Source organism: Pogoniulus pusillus, chromosome 28, assembly GCF_015220805.1.
Source record: "Pogoniulus pusillus isolate bPogPus1 chromosome 28, bPogPus1.pri, whole genome shotgun sequence".
Classification (NCBI taxonomy): Eukaryota; Metazoa; Chordata; class Aves; order Piciformes; family Lybiidae; genus Pogoniulus; species Pogoniulus pusillus.
In genome coordinates, this window is record NC_087291.1 from 2,490,094 (window position 1) to 2,517,265 (window position 27,172).

At 45.8% G+C, this 27,172-nt stretch overlaps 1 protein-coding gene across 2 annotated transcripts in view; it reads left to right on the forward strand.

Annotated features, from left to right (window-relative positions):
- Window positions 1–27,172, forward strand: part of ZNF385D (zinc finger protein 385D) — a 595,307-nt gene that overhangs the window by 136,300 nt on the left and 431,835 nt on the right. The window contains exons 1-2 of one of the 2 annotated variants that reach the window (XM_064166853.1): window positions 4,344–4,402; window positions 12,770–13,048. In XM_064166853.1, coding sequence (XP_064022923.1) covers window positions 12,775–13,048 — 274 coding nt within the window. In that variant the 5' untranslated portion in view covers window positions 4,344–4,402; window positions 12,770–12,774. Of the gene's footprint in view, window positions 1–4,343; window positions 4,403–12,769; window positions 13,049–27,172 lie in introns of those variants that run through there. The other variant, XM_064166852.1, reaches the window with a different exon arrangement.

The window sequence follows — 27,172 nt, forward strand, 5'->3', positions numbered from 1 at the left end:
AAGACTCATTAGCACTGCCAGCTTTACAGGTCTTTTTAGACACTTGATAAAAGTTGAGACAAGCTGTAGCCACAGTTGGTCATTTTGAGAGATGGGTTGAGAGACTGGAACCTCCAAGCTGTATCTGTGTAAATGAAGTATGGCCAGAGCATATCACTGAGTGCTAGCTTTGATATTGCATGACCTTGCCATGGTTATGATGGTTTGGGTGTTGCCTGCCCCCCCCACACTTAAGAAAGTCACCCAGACTAGACTCAGTGGCTCCAGAAATGGAATGAAGCTTTATATTTACAGCTTAGCACAATGTACAAGTAGATAGTTACAATATATGCAGAAATATACAGGTTAAAAAGTAATACAGAAGCACAGCAGCCCTCCCAGATACCTGAGTCCCCAGGAGGGGCTCCCAACCACCCTTCCACCTTCTTCCCACCCCTCTACCTTACCCCAGACTTTGCCTTATGTTCAAGGTGAGTTTGGATGATTGGCCAGGGGAGGTTAGGAAGCAGAAGGATTAGTCAGGCAGCAAGTTAGAGAGAAAAGTTCATGCAGCCCCACAGCCCAAGAGCAAATCTGTTATCTATGTTTATGTTCTTGTTCGTATACATCTCAGCAAGCCTATGAGTGAAGTAGACATCACCACTGTTTCCCTCTCATAGTCTATGATCTAATTCTTCTAACCAAAATATCCCAGTGAGGCTCAAACTAGCACAGTGGTCCTTGTCAGTTTGTCCTAAAGCAGCTATCAATTCTCATACAGTATGGCCAAGCACAGGACATGGAGTCATATGTGCCAAGGACCATTCCTAGCAGACAGTCTGAATGAAGCCAGCCTGTCTTGAAGGCACAGAGGAAAGAGTTCCTCACCTTGTGTTTTAATAGCACATGCTTAGTCATACAGCCCACTGCAGGGATTTAATCCAAGGTTCTACCTTCCCAAGATTTCCTTTAGCTGTGGGAACAGTTGCCAAGAGCTAGTCAGAAGTAGTCAGCATGGATTTACCAAGGGGCAGTCATGCTTAACTAACCTGAGAGCATTCTGTGATGCCATAACTGAATGGGTAGATTCAGGGAAACCAGTGGGTGTAGTCTACCCTGACCTTAGCAAGGCCTTTGACACCATCTCCCATGACATCTTACTGAGCAAGCTGAGGAAGTGTGGGATGGAAGAGCAGACAGTGAGGTGGGTTAGGAACTGGTTGCAAGATAGAGTTCAGAGAGTGGTGATCAATGGTGCCAGGTCCAGCTGGAGAGCTGTGACCTGTGGTGTCCCCCAAGGATCAGTGCTGGGGCCAGTCCTGCTCAACCTCTTCACTAATGACATTGATGAGGGCACAGACAGACAGAATCTGCTCAGCAAGTTTGCTGATGACACCAAGCTGGGAGGCTTGGCTGAGACAGCTGCAGGCTGTGTGGCCATCCAGAGAGACCTGGACAGAGAGAGAGCTGGACACTGAGGAGCCAGATGAAGTTCAACAAGGACAAGTGCAGAGTCCTGCACCTGGGGAGGGATAACAAACTGCACCAGTACAGGCTGGGAGGTGATCTGCTGGAGAGCAGCCCTGTGGAGAGGGACCTGGGGGTCCTGGTGGATAACATCCATGGCACAGCAATGTGCCCTTGTGGCCAAGTAGGCCAATGGGATCCTGGGGTGTATTAGGAGGAGTGTGTCCAGCAGATCGAGGGAGGTTCTCCTCCCCCTCTACTCCGTCCTAGGAGACCTCATCTTGAATACTGTGTTCAGTTTTGTGATCCCCAGTTGAAGAGGGACAGGGATCTGCTGGAGAGGATCCAGCAGCGAGCTAAGAGGATGATTAGGGGATTGCAGGGCATGGCTTAGGAGGAGAGGCTGAGGAACTTGGGGCTGTTTAGTCTGGAGAAGAGAAGACTTAGAGGGGATTTGATAAATGTCTGCCAGGAGGGGGGGGGGGACACAGGCTCTGCTCCCTGGGATAGGACAAGGAGCAGTGGGTGTAAGTTGCAGCACAGGAGGTTCCACCTCAACACAAGGGGGAACTTCTTTCCTGTAAGGGTCCCAGAGCACTGTAACAGGCTCCCTAGAGAGGCTGTGGAGTCTCCTTCCCTGGAGCCTTTCAAGGCCTGTCTGGATGTGTTCCTGTGTGATCTGTTTTAGTTAGTATTGTCCTGCTCTGTCAGAGGGGTTGGACTGAATGATCTCCTTGGGTCCCTTCCAACCCCTAACATCCTGCGATCGTGTGAGCTCTGAATGCACTTCTATTTCTTGGTGACAGCAGGAGACTGTGCTTCTATCTTAGCCATCTAAAGACAGACATAAAAGGAAGGAATCTAACTACATCTTTACAACTGTGTTAACATTGTTGGGCAGAGAAGATTAATGGTCCTGCTTTCTGTGCACAAGCCATATTGAGCACTGGCTAACTTTAAATTAGAAGGCTTAGGTGATAGCCCCAATGATCTCAGAGGTCTTTTCCAACCTGGTTAATTCTGTGATTCTGTGAAATCTGGAGCAATTCAGTAAAAGTAATGCAATCTTCTTAGCATTTTATTCCTTCAGATGCATTGACTGAAGACTGAATTTCTTAATTTAGAAGTATTTTAGATTAATATAGCTGTCTTTGGACTGAACAGTATCTCCATCAGACTTCAGAAGGCTGAGATGTTGATGGATTATTGCTGCTTCCTCAGAAGAAATATTCTTCCATTGGGAGAAGCATGCTATGCAACTGCTGTAGAAAAAGCTCAGGCTGACTGTAATTTGCCTATCTTCACTCTTGGTATCAAGGATCTGATTTTAATAAACAACTACTTTTATACTGTCTTTAATTTTGCTTTGAAATGAACTGGCCAGCTGCTTCCTCATCTGTGGCTATCAACAGCTAAAATCCTTGATAAGGGTTGAATGTGCCAGGGGAGGTCTAGGCTGGATGTTAGGAGGAAGTTGTTGGCAGAGAGAGTGATTGGCATTGGAATGGGCTGCCCAGGGAGGTGATGGAGTTGCCATCCCTGGAGGTGTTGAAGCCAAGCCTGGATGGGGCACTTAGTGCCATGGTCTGGTTGATTGTCTAGGGCTGGGTGCTAGGTTTGGCTGGGTGAGCTTGGAGCTCTCTTCCAACCTGGTTAATTCTGTGATTTTATGATTCTATGATTTGCTTGGAAAGAGTAAACGTCCTTAAATCCTTGAGTAGGCTAATAAAATATTGACCTGGTGAAATTTCCAATATTAAAATCTTCCTTAGGAACAATTGTCAGTATTTTGTTTAATCGGATCCAAACGTGAAAGGTTCTGAAGATTTAAATGCTGCACCTTGTCTGGCTGTGACACTGAAGGCATTTCCAGGTGTTAGGGAGGGGTTTGACTCTGGGTTGGGAGTGACCTGTAATGAGGCCGATGTAAGAAATGATTAAATAGTTTATTAATTAGACAGAGAAAACTTCCCCACACTTATTTACAGTCAACACAGGCAGATTCTGTGGTGTGGTTGGTAAAACTGTTTTGCAGCAAGGGTCTGTACAGACAAACCAAACGAGCTAGGAAAAGCTTTTGGAGCGTTGGTAAGCAGAGCGCCTGGCAGCACAAACTGCTGCGGAGAGGCTAAGCACAAAGCGTCACACAGCCGAGTGAGGAGAGTTTGGCTGCTCGCTGGGTGAGAGTCTCAGCACCTGCGCTCCAGAAGCACAGGCAGGAAAATCTCCCCAGGGCCAGCCAGGAGGTGGACTTGAGGCGGCAGTGCTGCCCTGGGGCTGTGCTGCTCGCTCAGCCCAGACGGAGCAGCCCCTCTGAGCAGCCCACGGACACGAGAGAGCTCTGCCGCGGCTCTCCGGCAGCCATCGGGTGGGCAGCAGCCGCCTGGGCACAGCAGGGTCCGGGCTTGCGGGCTGGAGCGGTCCGAGGGAGCGCTGCGTGCGGCCGGGAGCCGGCCCTCGGGCTGGCAGGGCGGCCGGAGCGGCGGCAGGCAGCTCCCGGGCTCCACACTCGTCGCTAGGTCGCTGCTGGTCGTTGCCTGTGCTCGGGCTCGGCCGGGCAGGGTCAGGCTGCCAGCCGCAGGCGAGGCCCCGCTCCGGCGCCGTGCAAAGGGTGGCGGCACACAGAGGCAGCGAGGCACAGAGGCGGCGAGCAAACCCAAAGCAGCAGCAGCAGCAGCAGCAGCAGCAGCAGCAGCAGCACACAAGCAGTTTGCCAGGGCTGGAAGCGTTTCGGCGAGCGCCTTTGAGCAGCAGCCACAGGGAAAAGCAGCCCTGGAAGCAGCCCTGAGTTCCTGCTCCAACAAAGAGAGATGCACAGGCCTGGGACCCTGACCTGTGCTTGTCACGGAACAAAGCAAGCACAAACCAAGGCCAAGCATGGGGCAGTGAGAGACTGAGAGGCGCCGAAGCTTTTGTCTGCCTTCGGCTTCTGCCAGGGGGAAGAAGAAGCGGGAAGGTGTGTGGGGAATGGGTATTGGGGCAGGTGTTGAGGCGTGTGAGGGACATGTGCGCTGGGCACCACCGGCACCGTGCACCGCACTGGGCCATTGTCTCGTGTTGATGTGTTTTTTCTCTAGGTTTCCTGACTTGTCAGGAACCAAACAGTATCATTGTATTTAAGGTCGCACTAATTTTGTCACTCGTAGTACAGATTAGATTATTTTAGACTTCATTTATTCCCTGAGCCTGGGAGAAGGAGTGGTTCAAAGATTTATGCGATGCATTTAAAGGTCTCATCATGATGCTAAGTTAGTGCAACATTTTGTGCTCCTAGAATAGTGAATTAGGTTTGCAGGGCATACAGAACTTCTTCTCTTCTGCTGTTTCTGCTCACCGTTAGCCACAAAACCTTGTTTTTACGTTGGTTTCATTTCCAGTTCTGCAGATGGGATTCTCTTCTCATTTCTGTCATTGTTACAGTTTAGTACTAACTGAATTTAAATTAACTACTGTCATAAATAACAGGCATAAACTTGCATTCATGCAAGTTAAGGCTTTAATAGAGTTGCAGGAATCAAGGAATGTGCAGGCCTGGGTGCGTGGGGAGGCTCTGCTCTACCCTGACACACAGCCTTTGCCTTCAGTTTTCTCTTTTTTATACCCTATTCTATTACATATTCATTACTAATTCTAAGAAAAGGTTGGGTTTTCCTATCAGTTTTAGGAATGGGAGGTGTCTCTTCCAGGCATGTCTCTTTTTATCCGGTGTACACTCTGGTAGTCTTCAGTGATGGAGTAAGGGGTCTCCCTCAAGTGTCCTTCCCATGAACTTCAAAGTCCTTTGTATACCTCTGTTTGGTCATGCAATAAAGGTGGTGCAAGGTGGAATGCAGTTCCATTCAAATCCCCCTTTCCTCCCTTTGCTTATGTAAAAAGGCTGTCTCTTCCACATGCCTCCCTTCTTCACCAACCCTTACTTATGACTCCTATCTTAAGTCTATTGCATACCTTTGCGATGGTGGTGCAAGCAGCAATGCAATTCTATTCAAAAACTCCCCTTCCTCCCTGTCTGTGACCTCTTGCCACGAATTGGTCAGATCAAACATAATATTTCTCACACTCTCCTAGAGGCGAAACTCAGGGAGGTTAAGATGTGCGCACATCCAGCTGTCTGCAGGCACATAGCTGCTCGCTGGGGAATCCCTGCAAAGGGGCATAGCTGGAAGCAGGTTGCCATTGCTGCGAGACTCTGTGACTGAACACCTCACTTCATGCATGCCCCCAGCAGCAGTACTGCTTGTCACCTCACACTAAGCCTCCGGGTCTCATGAATGGTAAGTGTACATCAGCAGCCCGGCAGCAAGGTTCTGGTGACCCTGCTGGGAAAGCAGGGAATGAATTCAAGGTGGGGTGAGCTGTCCTTGCAGGTTGCTACTTTTCTTCTCCATCACCGTACTTGCGCTTGTGACAGGTGCAGTAAGAGCAAAAGGGCTTTTTTTTCTGTGAAAGTATTTGGAGAACTGGAAGAGGCTACCCAGGGAAGTGGTGGAGTCACCATCCCTGGAGAGATTGAAGAGATGTGCAGATGTGGTGCTGAGGGATGTGGGTTAGTGGTGACTTGGCAGTGCTGAGTTAACCATTGGACTTGATGACCTGAAAGGTGTCTTCCAACTAGAACGGTTCTAAGTTAAGAAATTAACAGAAAATGTTTATTATTTACCATTGAACTATTTTGAATCAGACAAGTTTCAAAATTTCTAGACTTGGACTGGAAAACATCTGCAGGAAGTGGGGAGCTGATGTCTGGCTAAGGGTTGCTAAAAGCAAATTAATAAATTCAGATGTGAGATCTGTACATTTAAGCTTAGCTGACTAAAATTTGAGGGGTTATTTTTTTCTACTGTTAAATGCAACACACCAAGATACATAAACATGGGAAACAGAGAGGAACTCCCTCCTCCCCTCCCCCCCACCCATTTGTTTTTGACTTGAAAAAGTCAAGAGAAAGAAGTTCTTCAGCATGAGAGTGGTGAGAAGCTGCAATGGGTTGCACAGGGAGGTGGTTGAGGCCCCATATCTGGAGGTGCTTAAGGCCAGGCTGGCTGAAGCTGTGTGCAGCCTGCTCTAGGGTAGGGTGTCCCTGCCCATGGCAGGGGGGTTGGAACTGGCTGATCCTTGTGGTCCCTTCCAACCCTGACTGATTCTGTGATTTTGTGAAAAATGCATCTTGTGATTTTAAGTGCTAAAACATCTACGAATTTGTATTGATTAGTCAAGTGTAGTATTTGACTATATAGGTGCATGTAATAGCCCATAACAATAGGTTGTCATCTATGTACAGTTTGAACTATTTATTGTACAGTATAAGAAAAAATCAAGTGTGATAATTACACACTTTATCTTAGAAAGGATTATAAAATAGTTTTGCTGTAATAGCTGCTTCTATTTCTGTGGTGGATTGGTCTTGGCTGTTTGCCAGACACCCACCCAGCCACTCTCTTTTTTCACACCAGGGCAAGAAAAGGGAAATAGGATGGAAAAGCTTGTGGGTTGAGATAAAGTCAGGGAGAGCACATAATTGGGTCGCAGGTATCACTGAAAAATCTGCTCATCCACATCCTACTCTCCATGAACTGCAAGCCCTGCTGGGAGGCTGTTCCTACATGGGCTGCCTGGAGTCTTCAAAAAGCTTGTATACATGACAACTGGAACATGTCAATAGTTGGACTCTATGATCTTAGAGGTCAAAACAATTCTATGATGCTGTGGACTGCAGCATTCTTCAGAGTATGTCCACCTGCAAGCTGCTCTGGCTTGGGGTCCTCCATGGGCCTTAGGGAATGACTTGTTTCACTATGGTATTCACCATGAGCTGCAGGGGAATCTCCTTATGTGCCTGAAATGCCTCCTCTGCTTTCTTCTCCACCATTGGCAGAGGTGATTCTCTTCCATTTTTAAAGCTGCTGAACAGTGGTTTTACCATTTCTTAAATGTGTTCTCAAAACAGTGCCACATCCATTGCTGATGCTCCCAGCTTTGGGTACTGAAGGGTCAGTTTTGGACCTGCAGTTTTCAGCATGGGACATTCCCTGGTTTCATCTGAAAGAGGCTGTCCACTGGCTCCCACTGCCATCATCTGGGCACCTGCACTGATTTACGAATTATGCAAAATTAATAATCTGTATTAGTTTTGATATCCAGGACAAGATTGTCAGCAGTCATGAACATGGTTTACTAACATTAAGTTTTCTCACCAGAAAACTTAGTTACAAGGTTTGAAATGCACAGTTTGGATACTAATACATACAGGGAACAGGCAAAACTAGAACACTTATTCCTTGAAGTGGCAAACTCAAACATTATACTGGAAGGAAAGGTTCTTGCGGTTAATTTATACGGCTTATCCACTGGATGGACACAGGATGATGCTTTCTACTTGTCCTGGAGTCCTGTACCCCTAAATTCCTCTCCTGCCCGGACTTCGGGGGGGAAGGGGAAAAGCCGCCTGGTTTCCCCCCCCCCTCGCCTGCCCTGCAGCCGTGAAGGGGGCGGGGACTGCCCCGTGAGTTCCCGCGCTGGAGCCAGGCTGGGATTGGCCGTGCGCTTTCGCGCCTAAAGTGTGGTAACTCTGCCCTTTGTCTAGCGAAGGGTATAAATATTGGGGGTCTTCCCGCCTTTGGGGTTCCCGCTTTGGATTTTACCTGTGCCTGGACGAGTTCGCTCACTCTCCTGTGCCTGGACTGCAGAGAGATCAAAGGATTCGCGTTACTGTTAGGCACACACCTTTGTCTGCCTAACGACCCTTAACGACCCTTAACGACTCCTGTAGCCGCTGGAGGAGGAAGACAGACCGCACGAGCCAGCCTGAGTGAGTTATTTGGCTTAGCTTAATTTAGTAAGAAAACCGCTATTAATTAATAGCTAAAGCCTTTTCCAAAAACTGACTTCCAAATATATATAGTCAGATTATTAATGGTATCCTCGTAGAATTCTCATACAACTTAACCTGTTTATCAAACGAAATTAATCTTTGTATATATAGTTGTGGGGGTGGGTTTTGTAAAAATAAAAAATATCTATTTTTGATAAATTTTCGACTCGGCCACGAATTATTTCTGCCCTCCGCAACATTATGGCGCAGTGTAAGCAGGGTAGTTCAATCATAGAATTTCTACAAGAAAAGGGATGCCTAATCACAGGTCTTGATTTAATTTGGGCTCAGAAAAATTGTAAAAATCCGGAGAAAATCCTGGAGAAATTAGCTGAGCGCTCAGACCCTGTGATTACAGAGTCTCCAATGGAGCATTTCTCTGTTGTTCTGGGGTCAGTCGTGACCCAGACTCTGGCCGAATTTGAAAATTATGAAAAAAGAATTCAGGCCTTGGAAAAGGATTTATTAGCCGAAAAAGCTAAATGCCAAAGTATCTGGGAAAGCATGCTGGCGCAGACAAAGAGCCTGACCGCGGCACTGACTGCCCGGATGAAAGAAAGGCTTGTAACGCCTGCAGACACCACCTCTTCGGTCTCCGTGTCTGAATTTGAATGGAGTGATTCGCGGGAATCGGGGAGAAAAGCTGAGAATGCCCCGAGGGGCTCTTCGGGGGAGAGGAGTTCCCCGAAACCAGGCACAAAAGACTCTGCCAGAGACTCAGAGAATTCCTCTGCACATGCCTCTGCGCGGCAGAAAGCCTCAAAGCCACGCAGAAAGCGCAGGTCCCGACCGGACTCTCCCGTAGCTAGCGGAGAAGAGAGCTCCGGTGAGGAGGGCGCCGCGGTGCACAAGCACGTGTTGCCTGTTATAAGAATTGAGTCCGTGAAGGGCAGGAAAGGCGCTGCAGGGACCACCGTGATCAAAAAACAGTTCACAGACGCACAGCTCAGTGACTTACAAGTCAAATATGCGAGAGATCCTGGAGACTCAGTCGCTGACTATGTGTATCGAGTGTCCCGAGCCGGTGGGGACCGGGTCCTTCTAGACTCGCAGGAAGCTGCTGGAGACTGGGGGGACGATGTGTTCCTGACACGTGAACCCGAGGGGACACACAGCCTCACCGCCCGGATAGCATACTGGGCAAGCAGTGTCCGTCCAGCCTACCGGGGGGAGCCGACGGAACTAAAGGTCACCAGCTCCTCTGAGCTCATCACTGCTCTCCGCAGACTTGCCTGTGTCCAGGCTATCTATGATAAGGGACATTATGATTGCCCGTTTTATGCCCCTGTGGACCCGGAGAGACTGCACCCTATTATGAAGGGTTTGCCAGCGACTCTGCAAATCCAACTAATGAAGAATGTTGAGAAAATTCAACGTGTGCTTGGAGAAAATGCAGAGAACGATGGTGCTAAAGAGCACGTAATGACTTGGGCTGAACTGTTAACTGACTTGAATGCCCACGGGCTGCAGTTTGGGTTTGGGTCTCCTGAAGGAAAAGGGGCTGGGGAGAGACAGTCTCGTGCTTCTCCCCCAGAAAATCCCAGGACTCTGCGCAGGCAGGTCCGGCCAGTGCAGGACTGCCCCCCCAGGGGGACCGGTCCTTCAGGCTTCTCCCCGAGGGGAAGGGGCAGAGACCAACAGAGTGACTGGAGACCCAGAGAAAAGAACAGTTGGTATAGACAAGCCCTGACTTTAGGGGTACCAAAAACTGTTTTAAGGCAGCTGGCAGACTGGCAGCTGAAGGATCTAGTGCGGTGCCTTCAGAAATCGGCTGCAAAATCCAGAGGCAGCCGCGAGAAGCTCAGGGCCAGCAAAAGCGGCTCGCCCAGCGGTGGTTCCCAGAGCGGCTCGCCCAGAAGCGGCAGCCCCCCCGCTGGGAACTGCAGCTCGTCCCCAGACAGAAAGGTTAACCCTTTCTCGTCTCCCACACGGGAGGCAAAACACTGAATTACCGTAATAGTGGCTCGGCAGCTTTTAATGGTCAGCAGTCACGGGGAGAGCTACAGAAGCCCCCAGAATAAAGACCTGCTGCCTAGGTGAGCCACGTGGTCACTGACCACCTGCCCCAGTACAAAAGGCCACCGGATTAGTGCACGGTGGATCGTCCCAAAATATTAATTGTCAAGCCTGGCCTTTATAGGCCGAGGCAGGTTTTATCTCCTTACAGGTTAAGGTCGAGGCAGAGGACCAGTTCCTGACCACCTGACCAGCACCTGGGAAGGGGAGAGCCGGCTACACGAGAGATGGAGTCATATCACCGGGGTGGCCAGTGGATGATGGCATCCGGACCCACGGACTGTGACCTCCAGCCATGGACTCAGAGCATCTAAGGCTCTGCCATGAACTTGGTTGCTCTACCAGGAACAGAGCAATCTTCAAATGGACTGTGTAGCTTTATTAATACTGTTTGGGCTATTGTTAAGCCTTGTTAAGTATTGTTAAATATTGTTGGGGCGATTAATGTATTGTTAATGTTGGAAAAGGCTAAGCCATATATATATATTAATAGGTTCCTAAATTGAAGGGGGATCACCTCTCACTCAAGTTCTAGACAAAGATGCTCATTACCACCGGGGTGGGATGTCCTGGAGTCCTGTACCCCTAAATTCCTCTCCTGCCCGGACTTCGGGGGGGAAGGGGAAAAGCCGCCTGGTTTCCCCCCCCCTCGCCTGCCCTGCAGCCGTGAAGGGGGCGGGGACTGCCCCGTGAGTTCCCGCGCTGGAGCCAGGCTGGGATTGGCCGTGCGCTTTCGCGCCTAAAGTGTGGTAACTCTGCCCTTTGTCTAGCGAAGGGTATAAATATTGGGGGTCTTCCCGCCTTTGGGGTTCCCGCTTTGGATTTTACCTGTGCCTGGACGAGTTCGCTCACTCTCCTGTGCCTGGACTGCAGAGAGATCAAAGGATTCGCGTTACTGTTAGGCACACACCTTTGTCTGCCTAACGACCCTTAACGACCCTTAACGACTCCTGTAGCCGCTGGAGGAGGAAGACAGACCGCACGAGCCAGCCTGAGTGAGTTATTTGGCTTAGCTTAATTTAGTAAGAAAACCGCTATTAATTAATAGCTAAAGCCTTTTCCAAAAACTGACTTCCAAATATATATAGTCAGATTATTAATGGTATCCTCGTAGAATTCTCATGCAACTTAACCTGTTTATCAAACGAAATTAATCTTTGTATATATAGTTGTGGGGGTGGGTTTTGTAAAAATAAAAAATATCTATTTTTGATAAATTTTCGACTCGGCCACGAATTATTTCTGCCCTCCGCAACACTACTTATGGCAGAAGCCAATTAGTGAATTACAAGATGCTTTAAGCATTTGCTCACAAAATAGTATCAGACAGTACTCAAAGCACGTGGAAGGGTTGCTGTCGGTGGTCTCAAAGCCATTAGAGGCTTTGGAGTTTTCCAGGCTCTTTTCTCAGAAGCTGGGAGTCTGTAGCACAGTCTCTGACCTGGTTCCTCTTGATTCCCAATTCAGCAGAAGTCTTGCAGAGGGGCAGGCAGGATGCAATGCACTGTGCAGCCTTGGCACAATGTTGCACTGGCTGTGCAGGCCAATCTCATGCAGGCATTTAGAGCCTGTTTCTGGTAAACTCGAGGCAGTGGAGTTCCCAGGCAGTTCAGGATGCAATGAGGCAGCAGCAGCAGCAGCAGCACTGTGCTACCCGCTCATCACTTTTTATCAGTACTGCCTGAGACTAATGGGCCTTTGGAGATAGATTGGCCAATCAGAATGGCACTTTGCCAAGCTTGACCATATTAAGTGAAGCCAGGGCTTCCTCCCAGCACAGAAGTAGGAGGAGCAAGGGAACATGTCTGGACAAAACAGAGTCCTTACATTCAGTGACTCCAGATTCTTTGTCTTCTTCCCTGCACCTGCTTCTCCCCACAGCAGAAGGGAGCAGGGGGAGAGGGGAGAGCAGAAAAACATGCTTGGGCAAGCCAGGACATGGGTAAGCCCATTTTTGGCCTATTTAGGCCTACCACAACATACTCAGAACAATTTCCTACTGAGGTTGACAGTTAAGATGTCATGAGCTTCATTTAGACTTCATTGTTATGTGCTATTTGTAAGGTTTTCTTTGGTAGGATAATTCTTGAATAATTAAACTAATCAAAGGATGAGATTTCATCAAAGGATGAAATAATTTGTAGACAATTAATAAGATCAGTCCCTATGGCAGGTTGGCTCCAGTGACAGATTAAATAGGGCCCCATAGCATTTAAAGACATTTTTCCTGAGTGTCTCTGAAGTTACTCAAGATAGAGAACTAAAAAATGTGAACAGAATGCAACACATGTGAGTGGAAACATAGTGTTAAAATGTGAAAATGCAGCAACAAGTTTTTTTTCCCCAGTTGCCACTTTGCAGATGTAGAATTTTTGTGTATGTTATTTTGTATTACTCATCAGTTTGCCCTTTCATGTTTTTTTTCTCCGCCCCCAGAAAATATGAAGAAGCCATGGAGCCCTGATTTACTTGCTGATAACCACTCATACAATTCAGACTTCACATCTGCACCAGCCAGGGCAGGTGAGAAAGGATTAGCACCTGATGGTGCTGAAGAAAAGAAGGAGAGAGAAAAGAAACACACCAATTTCACTTTGTGTAATGTTTGTAACATCCAGCTGAACTCTGCCGCTCAGGCACAAATCCACTACAATGGCAAATCCCATCAGAAGAGGTTAAAACAGCTCAGCAATGGAAGTCTCAAAGGTGATAATGGTAAGCATTAAGATATATACCTTTTGCCATGTTTTGATTTAAGCATTGCAGCAGTGTACAGTAATGTCTCAATATATATGTGTCCAAGCACGTCTTTAATTCAGCCAACAAATCCTTTGAATTAAAGTAAAGGCCCTTGGTGACTTCAGAGTGCTTGGGGTTATCCCTAGCATGAGCATCTGGCAGATAGCTACAGGTACACCATCTGTGCTGCTACAAGGGTTTTCATTTCATATTTTGTTTAGGTGGTGATGTTGACTCATATTCTTTCTTATTCCATTTACATTCTGATCATTTTCAGCATAATTAGTGTTATTCCACATTCTGCAGCTGACTAGAAAGGTTGAAATTGTTAGGAATATGATTTTAATGAATGTGCTGTGTTGTCCTGCATTCTACTATGCACAGAAATGGTCTTAACATTGAGTACTTAGGACTTTCAGGTTGACTGTCTTCTGTTAGAACACATCCATTAATAGTTTGTGCCATGAGTTTTTTCCAACCCCACCTGCAGAAGGATATGCAGAGCACTAATTCTTAGGCAGGGTTTAAGAGATGTTATAGTAATCTGTGCCTTGTCTGGCTTTAAGATTTGGGAATAATATGGCAGTGTTGTTTAAGTGTAGTGTATGTAAGTGCTTTGCTGTATAGGAGGCGCTGCTGATTTCCTTAATAAAATAAAACAAAAACCCAGAACCTTGCACAACAGAAACAATTTTCACCTCTAAGTAGCAGGAGTATAATACCTGGCACAGTTTGCAGTCTGTAGTTCAGGCTTAGGAAGTATACCACAGGCATTAGTAGGAGCTGTGCTAATGCTTAAAGATTTATTTCCTAATTGATTAAAGGTGTGGTATGGTTATCCACAAAAGCATCCTTTCTATAACCAAACCCCTGCACTTTAATGCTATCATTATCTTCAGTTTAGGTAAAATTTTATTACTGTTACTATTAGCACAAACATTTTGCTAATGACTAAAAGTGTTTTTCTGCAGTTCATTTCTCTGCTTTAATCCATGGTAATGAAAGAACTGGTGGTGCTGAAATTAGGGTCAAAGGCTTTCAATCGTGCTTCAGCATTTATATTCTAGAGAGGATCGAAGCGGTAGCACAGTGGCATGTTTCTTATTTGGTCCTTAGAAGTATCTCTACTCAGTGTGTAACTGCATCCATTTGTAGTGCTATCTAGCGCTTCATTTCGAAGTGCAGTTATTTTGGGGAGTTGCCTAAAGCTCGAGGATGTAAAATCTGGCAGATCTACCATCCAAAATAAACCTCCACTGAGTGAATAATGTAGGGAACAGCATAAGAAAATGATTTTCCTATGATACCAGAGCTGGTTGGGTTTTTTTCTGAGCCAAGCATTATAAATGAAATGGAGACCAATGTGATTATTCCTTGCTGTGAATTTGAACTGAATGCTTGAGTGACCCTCCCTGCACTTTGAGCAGAGACCCTGTTTGACATCTAGTCCAAATAGAACTCAGAACCTGACACATCTTCCCCAATAGTATTTTTTTGATACTAGTATGTCTGAAATGTGGGCAGTGTTTTTCAGTTGAATGACAGTTCTGCTGATGAGACCCTGGCAAGCTCAAGTGACATCTGACCATGACTGAAAAAACGAGGACTTGACTTTTCAGTTTTGTCATGTGCACACAGCTGACACTTTTTGAAGGTCATTGCTGTAACTTCAGTCACTGTTAAACATTCACAGTACTGTTTATTCGGCTTTATTTATAAGCATGGTGTTTCTTATGTTAAAGTCAGGCTGTCATAAAAGACAGCTGTTACGCTGAGTGTCCAGTCATTCTTGAGACTAATTTCTGCTGTAAATTAAAGCTCAGTAAACACTCTGCTTTGTGAGATTGTCTTCTAAGGCTTCATTGTGATGGTTTGGGGGTTACCCCACCCCCCCACACTTTGTATTTGCCCCAGCTAACTCAGACGGACCCTGGGAATATAGATGAAGCAATTTATTTACAGCTAGCAGAATTTACAAGCAGCTATTTACAATATATACAGTTATATACAATTATATACAGAAATATACAAAGGATAAACAATACAAAAGCACAGCTCCCCTCCCAGAAACCTGAGTTCCCAGGAGGGGCTCTCAAACCACCCCAACACCTCCCCCGGCCCTCTCAACCTTACCCCAGTTCTCAGGAAGAAGAGAGGTGCAGCCAAGAGGTTAGGGAGCAGGGTTAGAAAGCAGTGATGTTAGAAAGATGTGTCTCGGTCTAAGGCAAAAGCAAGAGTGAAGAACAAAATGGAGAAAGTTTACTTCTTCCCAGAGTTCTCAGCGAGACTGTGAGAGAAGTTGACATCAATTGTTTTTCATTTCACTGCCCGTTATCTAGTTCCTTTACCAAAACATTCTAGCTTGCTTCTAACTAGCACATTCATCATCACCAGTTAGTCATTATGTCATGTTGAATGAGTGAAGTGCTTGTACTGCACACAATTATTTCCAGTAATTCATAGACTGTACTATGGATTGTATATGTCTCTGTAAAGTTATGGAGAACTAACTTGGAGCTAATGCGGGTGGAAATGCTGGGAAAATAGCAGAAATGTAACTTCTCCTTGTTTTGTTTCACCTTGGAATTGCTTCCACAAAGCAGGATGTGATGGTTTGGAAGTTACCTGCCCCCGCACTCTTATGAAATCACCCAGACTACACTCAGCCATCTGGAAGTTAAGGAATGAAGCTTTATATTCACAGATTAGCACAAGATATGAGCAGATATTAACAATATCTACAGCTATAGACAGAAATATACAAGTTAAAAGTAATACAGAAACATGACAGCCCTCCCAGAAACCAGAGTCCTCAGGAGGGGCTCCCAACCACACTTCCACCTTCTTCCCACCTCTCTACCTTATCCCAGACTTTGCCTTATGTGCAAGGTGAGTTTGTAGGATTGGCAAGGGGAGTTAAAAGCAGAAAGATCAGAAAAATTAGTTACACAGATCCAAGCAGAAGAAAACACACACTCAGCAGAGACACACACACACTCTGTCTTATCAGAGTTTGTGTTCTTGTTTTTATACATCTCAGCAAGCCTATGAGTGCAGTACACATCACCATCATTTCCTTTTAGTAGCCTAGAATCTAATTTTTCTCACTAAGAAAGTATAATTAGCCTCAAACTAGCACACGAGGTTTATGAGTTTATTGTGGGGGTGATGAGAATGGAGGATTGATTTATATAAAGCAGTATGTCATATTCCCAAATCATTTGCAATGGATTGCTGAGTCTTGCAGTGGACATACTGAGAGGTAAGGTTCAGCTGTATTAGCATTTGACTGTATAATTAAAGCTGTCATGCTGTAATCATCATCCTCCAACTGCGTGAAGTAGCTTTTATTTGCTGGACGTAAATAGTGCAGTGTGTTACTATCGAATTTCTCTGTGTAACTCATAAGGTAAGTTGATTAAGCACAAAGCCTATTAACTCCTGCAAATAATCAATAAAGAATATGCATTGTGGAGTTGAGAGCAGCTTTTCTTTGTGCTGTATTGGTTTCTGTACTGAATTTGAACAACTCACCAAATTTACTCCAAAAAACTTTTGCTAGTTGCTTATCTCTCAGCTTGGCAGCTTTGCCACTGGCCTCCTTCATGGGGCAGAGCAACCTCAGAACACCACACTATGCAGTCATAAAAATGATGTGAAGCCAATGGGTTTTATGTCATTACTGATGTGCTAGTTTGAAGCTAGCTAGAATGTTTTGGTGAGAGGAACTAGATCATAGACTGTGAAAGGAAAACAAGGGTGATGTCTACTCCCCTCAGAGTCTTGCTGAAGAAGAAAGGAAAACAATTAGATAACACTCTCGCCATTTTGTCTCACTCTCTGGCTGGCCTCTGACTGAGCTGCATCTCCCTAACCTCACTTTTCATTTGGACTAGCCCACCTTTGCTTCTTAACCTCTTGGCTGAACCTCTATTCTTCTTTAGGACTGGGGTAAGTTTGAGAGGGGCAGGGGGAAGGTGAGGGGTGGTTGAGAGCCCCTCCTGGGGACTCAGGTTTCTGGGAGGGGAGTTGTGTTTCTGTATTACTTTTATCTTGTATATTTCTGTCTATAACTGTATATACTGTAACTATCTGCTTGTATATTGTGCTAGCTGTAAATAAATAGCTTCATTTATATTCCTAGAGCCAACTGAGACTAGTCTGGGTGACTTCTAAAGTGTGAGGGGGCGGGGAACACCCAAACCATCACAACTGAGTACAATGATTTGTGATGACTTAACAGGACATTGTGAGACATCAGCACTACTTTGACTTAACTGTATGTTCCTGGAAATAATGCAATTTTCCATACTCCTTCCTCCTAATAATTGCCTTTTATATCACTTTAAAATACTTCTCACACCTTCCTTGTTGCACTCTATAATCTGTTATTCTTGTTGGTCTTATTTTTTTTAACCTTCTGGCATGGTGACGAACAAGGCAGTGAAGACTTTAAGTGATTTTGGGGATTAAAAGGGAGCAAAATGTCTGGTCTGCCAGCACCGCACCACTTCTCACAAAACCAGCCTGGGTGCTGTGGGAGTGGATGAACTTCTGTGGGAAATCTTATTCTGAGCAGCAGAAGCAAAGCTGGTTGAATGGAAGGACTTCAGCAAAGCCTTTGACACTGTCTGCCATAGCAAACTCCTGGCCAAGCTGGCAGCCCTTGGCTTGGCTGGGGGCACTCCATGATGGGTCAAGAACTGGCTGGTCTGGCCCAGAGAGTGGTGGTGAATGGTGCCACATCCAGTCGGCAGCTGTCACTGGTGGTGTGCCGCAGGGATCAGTGCTGGACACAGTCTTGTTTAATACCTTCACTGCTGGGGATTGTGTCCACCATCATTAAGTTTGCAGAGAACATCAAGTTGGAAGCATATGGATTTGTTAGAGGGCAGGAGAGCTCTGCAGAGGGACCTGGGTAGGATGGACAGATGGGCACAGTCCAACACCATGAGTTTTAACAAGTCCAAGTGCCAAGTTCTGCACTTTGGCCACAATAACCCATACAGTGCTACAGGCTGGATACAGATGGCTGGAGAGCAGCCAGGCAGAAAGGGAGCTGGCGTGACTGTTTAGCAGCTGAACATGAGCCAGCAATGTGCCCAGGTGGCCAAGAAGGCCAATGGCATCCTGGCCTATATAGAGAACAGTGTGGTCAGCAGGACCAGAGAAGTTATTCTGCCCCTGGACTCATCACTGGTCAGGCCACACCTTGGCCACTGTGTCCAGTTCTGGGACCCTCAATTTAAGAAAGATGTTGAGGTGCTTGGAAGGGCAGCAAGGCTGGTGAGGGGCCTGGAGCAGAGCCCTGTGAGGAGTAGCTGAGGGAGCTGGGGGTGTGCAGCCTGCAGAAGAGGAGGCTCAGGGCAGACCTCATTGCTCTACAACCACCTGAAAGGAGGTTGTTGCCGGGCAGAGGTTGATCTCTTCTCCCAGGCACCCAGGGACAGAACAAGAGGTCAAATTAATCAAAAAAATATTTTGTGAACTTTAAGCAACATAATTCATAGCTAAGTACAGTGAAAGTAAACCTGGAAATGTCAGAACGACTCACTTTGGTATTTCTGGATGCAGTTGATTAGTAATTTTGTCAAAGGTCATTTAGAAATGAGTTATTATTAATTTACTCTTCATTGGACTGGTTTCATTTGCAACTGTTCAAAACTCATGTGCCCTTTTTTCATGAGATGCTCATCCCTACCTTTGACTAACTGTAATTCCATTCATTTTGTCTTTCCCTTGTTCCTTGGTAATTTTGATTATATGTCCTAGGGTGTTCTTTGGCTGTAATTTCTTTTCTTTTTTCTTACTATGTTTTTTTTTGTTTACTCATTAAAGTGAAGAAAATCAATAACTACACATCCGAGTTCAGATTTCACTTAGCTCAATTGCCATACCTTTAATTCAGTCATGTTAATAGTTGTAGAACTACTGCTGCCTTAAAGCTTCTCAGAGTCTGCAAACCCCAACAGAACAGAATTTAGGATACTCTCTGTTCCAGTGAGTTCTCTGGGGACCAGGGAATGCTCTCACACAGGAGTACCTCACTCTGGGTACAGTTGCAACACTTTATTATAGCTCTAATATTAAAATCATAAAGAGAAAGGCATACTGGAAACTACAATGCTTATAGCTTCAATACTAAAATCCTAGAGAGAAAGGTGTATGACAAGGAATGCTGAGTAACTCTGTTGATCAAAGAGCAGCTTACACTCACCCTGTCCAACTGAGCAGCCAAACTCCTGAGATGTGTAGATCACAGGGCTGGCAGGCACTTATCTTCCTAAGGTAGGCATCCCCACTGGGTACTGCACCATCATGCTGGTCAGACTGGTGCTGCTCCAACCCAGCTTCCTAGGCTCTCGGAATAGATGGGGTCAGGATTCTGGGATGTATGGCCAGGATGTCCCAGAAGGCTGAACAAAGGAGAACAGAGCTCCTCCTTTATTTTGGAATTCATTCCATACCATCTTTCTCTACTATTCATGCACATACTTTCAAGCTCTGCTTCCCCTGTATCTTATCGCTACTAGTGATTATCAGCCTGTTGTAACTTCTGATCAAGCACATAGCAACTCCTCCCTCTTACACCTCCCCAGCTTAGGTAGGAGAGAAAAAGGGGTTTAAACACCGAAGGAATGGCCTTGCACTGATTTGGAAGTTAAAAGAAAACTTAACAATAAATAAAAGGTCTGGTAAAGGAGTGTTACAGAAATAGAAGAGAAGAGAGCAAATACAAACCCAGGTTGGATGGCAGTAGATTATCTGGATTGAGATGGATTTTGTTCCTGCATGCAGGAGTTAGCAGGGTTAGCTATGGGGTGAGTTGGCCATGTGGTTAGCAGCAAAGGAGATAGTGAAGAGGCAAAGGCAGGAAGAAAGAGAGCTAGGTAGGAACTCATCTGAGTCTTAAACAGTGTTGTGGACAGGAAGTGGGATAAACTTTGGCCTGAGGGGTCCTCCCCCCAGAAAAGGCCAAGGACACCTGGGATCAGATTCCCAGACCACTCCCACAGCCCAGCAGGGCTTAACTTGGAACAACTATTAAAACACAAGTGGATTCATGAGCTTAGCTGATCAGTCTCAGTAAGCTCCTGATTTCAATGCTACTTTCTCCTTTGTTAAAAAAAATAGGCTCAGTAATGTCTCTTCCTTTCCTAGAAGAGGTAGCAAAACTCTACTGATAAAATGGCAGCATTCTTCTTACCAAAGGTAGTTGAGACAAAACCACAGACTCGTATTTGAGCTCAAACTGAAATACCACCAGGGATGTCCAGCTCAGTAGTAGTATCTGGTACTCTGAAGTGTGTTTGCTATTAAATGCACTGAAAATTAGATGTCTTTAGAAGTAACAGCTCACTTTTTTTGGAGTAGTCTCTGATCTCACATCCATAGATCATTGCAGTCAAAAAAATATGAGCCTTTTCTTGCAGAACTCTGTGCTGGAGACATTTTTAGTGACAAGTAGAATAGTACATTATAAAGCAATATATATAGGAGGAATATAAAATAGAGTAATGCCTGGAAAGGAGTAAATACTTCTGGAGACATGAGTGAAGACGTGAGCTGGAAGCCACTTAGCCAAGTGTCAATGGGCAGGAAGTTTATGGAGCAACTATGTATGAAAGTCATTTGCAGGCACATGGAGTAGAGGAGGGTGATTTGTTACACCACAAATTTACATGCAGGCTTTGTCAGACCAACAAGATTTCTTTCTATGGTGTAATGACTGTCTCTGTGAACATGGAGATAACGTTTTCTGACTTAAGAAAGGCTTTAATCATGATTGCCCAGGGGAGTGTTGTAGCTAAAATGGTGAGATAGGGATTGGATGTATGGAGTACAAAGCAGATTAGAAGTTGTCCAAAATACCAGGTTCAAAGTGTAATGATTAACCTTTCATTTCCTTTACAGGAGATAACTGGTTATGGTACTCACTTGATAGTGAAGTCAATGCTGTTTAGTATTACTATCTCTGTGCATTTGATATCATATGTAATGTGCCCAGTTTTGGGCTCCCAGTACAAGACAGACACCAGCACAGGAGAGTTCTTCTCCTGAAGAGAAGCTGACAAAGATGGCTTTATTTACTGTGAAACAAAGGGATAGTGGCTTGAATTTTGTTTCATAGCTGTGTGTTACGGAGCCAGGATCTTCTTGGTGATGCCCAATGACAGGACAAGGGGCAATGGGTGGAAGCTGAGGCATAAGAGGTTCCATGTGAACCTGAGGAAGATTTTTTTTCTATATGAGGGTGACAGAGCACTGGAACAGGCTGCCCAAGGAGGTTGTGAAGTCTCCCCCTCTGGAGATATTCAAGAACCATCTGGATGCCTTCCTGTGTGTCCAGAGAAGGGCAACAAAGCTGATGAAAGGCCTGGAACACAAACCCTTCGAGGAGAGGCTGAGGGAGCTGGGGGTGTGCAGCCTGCAGAAGAGGAGGCTCAGGGGTGACCTTATTGCTGTCTACAACTACCTGAAGAGACATTGCAGCCAGGTGGGGTTGGTCTCTTCTGCCAGGCAACCAGCAACAGAACAAGGGGATACAGTCTCAAGCTGTGCCAGGGGAGGTCTAGGCTGGATGTTAGGAGGAAGTTGTTGTCAGAGAGAGTGATTGGCATTGGAATGGGCTGCCCAGGGAGGTGGTGGAGTCACCGTCCCTTGAGGTCTTCAAGAAAAGACTGGATGAGGCAGTCGGTGCCATGGTCTGGTTGACTGGATAGGGCTGGGTGCTAGGTCAGGCTGGATGATCTTGGAGGTCTCTTCCAACCTGGTTGATTCTGTGATTCTATGCTCTGGGTGATCCTGCTCTGGCAGGGGGGGCTGGGCCAGGTGATCTATCAAGGTCCCTTCCAGCCTCTGACCTTCTGTGATTCTATGATTCTATGATCCCTGCTGTATTTTGTTAAGAACACAGTTTTCTTCCTATATTTATTTTCTTTGGAGAGTGATCTTCATAATATTGTGTGATAGTTTGGGTGTTCCCTGCCCCCCCCAACACTTTGATAAATCACCAAGACTAGGCTCAGTGGCTCTGGAAATTGAATGAAGCTTTATATTTACAGCTTAGCACAAGATACAAGCAGGTATTTACAATAGATCCAGAAATATACAAGTTAAAAAATTAATACAGGAACACAGCAGCCCTCCTAGAAACCTGAGTCCCCAGGAGGGACTCCCAACCACCCTTCCACCTTCCTCCCACCCGTCTACATTACCCAAGACTTTGCCTTATGCTCAAGGTAGTTTAGACGGTCATCCAGGGGAGTTAGGAATCAGATGGATTAGACACACAGACAGCAGCTTAGACTAGAGAGAGAAATTCAATCCAAAGCCCAGAGAGAGACTCCAAAAGCAACTCTGTTATCTATGTTTGTGTTCTTGTTCTTATCCATCTCAGCAAGCCTATGAGTGCAGCAGCCATCACCATTGTTTCCTTTTCACAGCCCAGAATCTAATTCTTCTCACCAAAACATTCTAGCTAGGCTCAAACTAGCACATACTGCTTTCTTCTTTTGCCAGCTCCCTGTGGATATTGTATTGTGTCATCATAGAAGGGTTGGCTAATCAAGCTTAGCTGATCTCCAAAGTTACCCAGAGAAAAAGTTGTCACCATCGCTTACCATTTGTGGATGCCCAAAGGATTTCTGGTTAATGTGTTCTGACAGAGCTTTCCATGCTCTGCAGTTGACTTGCTGTAGAGGTGATGCTATTACGGTGTGGTGGCTGAGGCAGCCTGTACAAGTATCAGATCGTAAGACTGAGGAGTTTATAGTGTGGTTTTTAAGGTGTGCTGGCTGAGGCAACCTGTACAAGTATCAAATGGTAACACTGAGGAGTTTATCATGTGGTTTTTGAAGAAAAAGTGGGGGAGGAGGGCTTCAAATGATATCTGGGTCATCTTTTGTATTCCTTTTATAATTATGTTCTTGAGACCAGACAAGAGTATGCACACGAAGCATAGCAGGGATTTTGGAATGTGCTCAATTTGTTTATTCTGTGTACACAGTGAAGTGTCTAAGGCTTCTCTCCTCTTGACATTGAGTAGAGTCAGATGCCACCCACTATGACCTGAAAAAGGCCTACAGGAAATGTAGGACATTGCCCTTACTCAGGGTGGTAATCAGTCCAACAGCAGCTTCCCAGACTATTTTACTGTAACAATTTGTGAGGTTAGACACATAATGTTTAATCCCATGGAATGCTTTAGAAGGCCTTGGTTCTCACAGGGCAAAATGCCCTTTGAAACCCTCTCTGAACACTGGCACAAGCCCCTGAACAAACTAACTTCTACTCAGGATAAAGGGGACCAACACCTGTGGTGGAGGGGCAGCAGCCCCAAAACTGAGGCCTCTCTATGCCTCTACATGCCTGGACATGTTTTTCTGCCAGGACCCATGGCAGTAAACAGGTTGTATAACACACACACGCCCAGCCCGTGTACTCCTGGGGTCCACCCAGGTGATCCCCTAATTGGGAGGGTCCAGGCAAACAGCTACTGCCTATTAAGGTAAGGTTTGGGCTTACTGCCAGACTGATTGGTCACTTTAGATGGCCAAATGAGCCACGAATCTAGGCTCAGAATCTATAAAGAGGAGTGCAAAGGAGCACCACGTGTTCAGAGTGTTCAGAGGTTCAAGCTCAGCTCTCTGATCCACATAGCAGCACAGACCTGCTTGCATGGCCTAGATACAGTATCAGGCCCTTACTCACTTGCATTGATCTCAAGGCGCAGTTAAGCTGTCTGCATACCCTCTGAGAAGCAGACCACATTCACGCCTGCACTGATACATATATGGGGAGCCGAGAGCCCCTGCCTAAGCCTAGAGCAGCCACACACACTGGCTTGCTACCTTGCATTTATCTATGGAGCTCAAGTCTCTCTGCAGCCCAGCATATACTACTTGCCAGCTGCCCTGTAAGCCTGGAGAATCCAGGCTCAGCAGACCTTCCAGACTGTCTGCTAACCTACAAACAGCCTGCTAGCTGTGAGATGACTGTGCTAGAAGCTGCACGGACAAATCCTCCTCCTGCACCTGGAAATCCTGCCAGCTGATCATCCCTGGACACACACAGCATCCAGAAGCAGCAGCACCGAGGCAGAGACCACTTCACACCAGGAGAGAAGGTCAGAGAAATCCTATTTACCCCAGAGACTGGGAACCTTATCATTCGCCTGCAAGCCGGGGCAGATTCCAGCCTCACCAAGACCCGGATACTGGGCACACACTGTGACACAATCCCAGGAGGGTGATTAATGATTAATACTTAAGAGCAACACATTTAAGCAAACTTTAATTCCTTTGTAATATAAGTTACCTCTGTCTTAAGAGCAGACACAATTTCAGCCCCTGCTGGGCAGACAGCATAGTTGTTAAGAGGCCTTAAGCCTAAGGGAGTCTTTCTCTCTGTCTATAGTTGTTGATAATTTGATATTTCCATTTAATAATCCAATCCCTGTACATAAATATATCATGTCCCTACTGTTTTCATAACCTTGCACAAAGAACTTAGTTACATAGTGGTTGGGGGTGGTACAAATTTGTAAATATTAATTTTAATAAATAATTTTATAAAAAAAAAATACCACCTCAATTTGATTTCTCACCTCCCCCTAATAGGGAAGGAATAGAGAAATCCCTCCACAACAACATCATGGTGTAAGACTAATGGGGGATAGCAGGATTCAGATGGCACTAGCTCACTCAAAGTGTGGCCTGACCAGTGCTGAGTATAGAGGAAGAATAACCTTCCTTAATCAATTACCCCCTCCATAACAAGTATGAAGAGCTATTTGTCCTCATTTCAGGAAGTAATCATGAGCAATACAGAGACATATTGGGCTTTGTCTTAAAAAGTCTTTTACAATCTATGGAAAAGTCTTTTCCAATTCTATGAACTAGCAAAAGTACCATTAAAAAAAAGCAAACATCTAACACTTCTATTAATTTTTCTGAGCAGAATAGTGCATGATCTACTAATAATGTAGATCTGTTGGTTTATAAAAATACAAGTATATTGCATTGCATGCACATGTGCATATACATACAGAGGGACTTCAACTAGTTGCTGAGATAATGCATATATCTCTGCCCCTTTAAATTTGCTGCTTGAAAAATGAAGAGTTTCTGCCCTTTAACTGTTCAGCTTTCACAGAAGTTACAGTAAATCTCTTAATCTCCTAAGCATTTATTCTCCTTGGGGTTTTTCACAGGCATTTATCCACAGGACATTCATTTGCAATCTGTATTTAAATCCAGCAATAACTGTGGGCTTTGAGCTGTCTTCTTCAGTGTGCTGTTAATGGGATCTACCACAGGGGCTTGGGGTGAGCTGGAAAAACATAATTCAAGGCCAGTCATATTTGTCTTCCATTTCAGCTTAAGATGGGTCTCTATTTATTCTTGGTGGCAGAGAGCATTATAGAAAGCAATTATTTGGGGGTGAGAGAAGGGCAGGAAGAATCCACAATAAAGGATTTATTCTGGCTCTGTAGAGAACAGCAGCGTATCAGATTTTTGGGCTTAGAGTGGGACACAGTTGGACCAATCTGCAGAATGGGATGTGAGGATTTGAAACCCATCCTTGATTTTTGTCAAATGCCCTCAGCACTTTTTTCCCCCCTCCTTGTTCCTTACAGAAACTGTAGACCAGCTTCTTCAATGTCCAGAGTCATAACTTTGCATTGTGCTATAAATAGAATCATAGAATCAACCAGGCTGGAAGAGACCTTCAAGCTCATCCAGGCCCACCAAGCACCCAGCCCTAGCCAGTCAACCAGACCACGGCACTAAGTGCCTCAGCCAGGCTTTTCTTGAAGTAGACAGTAGCATGCTTCCTCAGGAAATGCTTTGCAGGTAATATGCCAGATGGCCCATTGTTATAAGAGAAACTCAGCTTTGAATTAATATCCCTGTGTGAAAGGAAACACAGAAGTATTGTGTTCTTCTAAGTAGTTACAACAAAGCATCATCTTGACCTGTCTCTAGTGGAGTCCCTCAGGGGTCAGTACTGGAGCCAGTATTATTCAACATATTCATCAGTGACCTGGATGAGGGCACAGAGCGCACTGTCAGGACTGGCTGGAGTGGCTGCCACACCAGAAGGCTGCGCTGCCATTCAGCAGGACCTAGACCAGCTGGAGAGTTGGGCAGGGAGAAATTGAATGAAATTCAACAAGGGCAAGTGTAGAGTCTTACCCCTGGGAAAGAACAACTCCAGGGATCAGTATAGGTTGGAGACTGATCTGTTGGAGAGCAGTGAAAGGGAAAAGGACCTGGTGGTCCTCGTGGATGGGAGGTTGACCAGGAATCAACAATGTGTTCTTGTGGCCAAGAAGGTCAATGCCATTTTGGGGTGTATTAGAAGGGCTGTGGTTAGTAGGTCAAGAGAGGTTCTCCTCCCCCTCTACTTGGTGCCATGGTCTAGCCATGAGCTCTGTGGTAAAGGGTTGGACTTGATGATCTATGAGGTCTCTTCCAACCTTGATGATACTGTGATACTGTGATACTGTGATACTCTGCCCTGGTGAGACCTCATCTGGAGTATTGTGTCCAGTTCTGTGCCCCTCAGTTCAGGAAGGACAGGGAACTGCTTTAGAGAGTCCAGCAAAGAGCCACAAAGATGATGAAGGGAGTGAAACATCTCTCTTATGAAGAGAGCCTGAGGGAGCTGGGGATCTTTAGTTTGGAGAGGAGGAGACTGAGAGGTGACCTCATCAATGTTTATTAATAAGTAAAGGGTAAGTGCCAGGAGGTTGGAGCCAGGCTCTGCTGGGTGATGCCCAGTGACAGGACAAGGGACAATGGGTGGAAGCTGAGGCATAGGAAGTTCCATGCAAACATGAGGGCATTTTTTCCCCTGTGTTGGTGACAGGACTCTGGCACAGGCTGCCCAGGGGGGTTGTGGAGTCTCCCTCTCTGGAGATATTGAAGACCTGCCTGGATGCATTCCAGTTTGATCTGGCCTAGGTGATCCTGCTCTGGCAGGGAGGTTGGACTGGAGGTCCCTTCCAACTCCTAACATTCTGTTATTTTTTGACCTTCCAGCATTGTCTCTTCTGTGTACCAAAGTAAGTGAAGGAGACTGAAAGAAACTGCT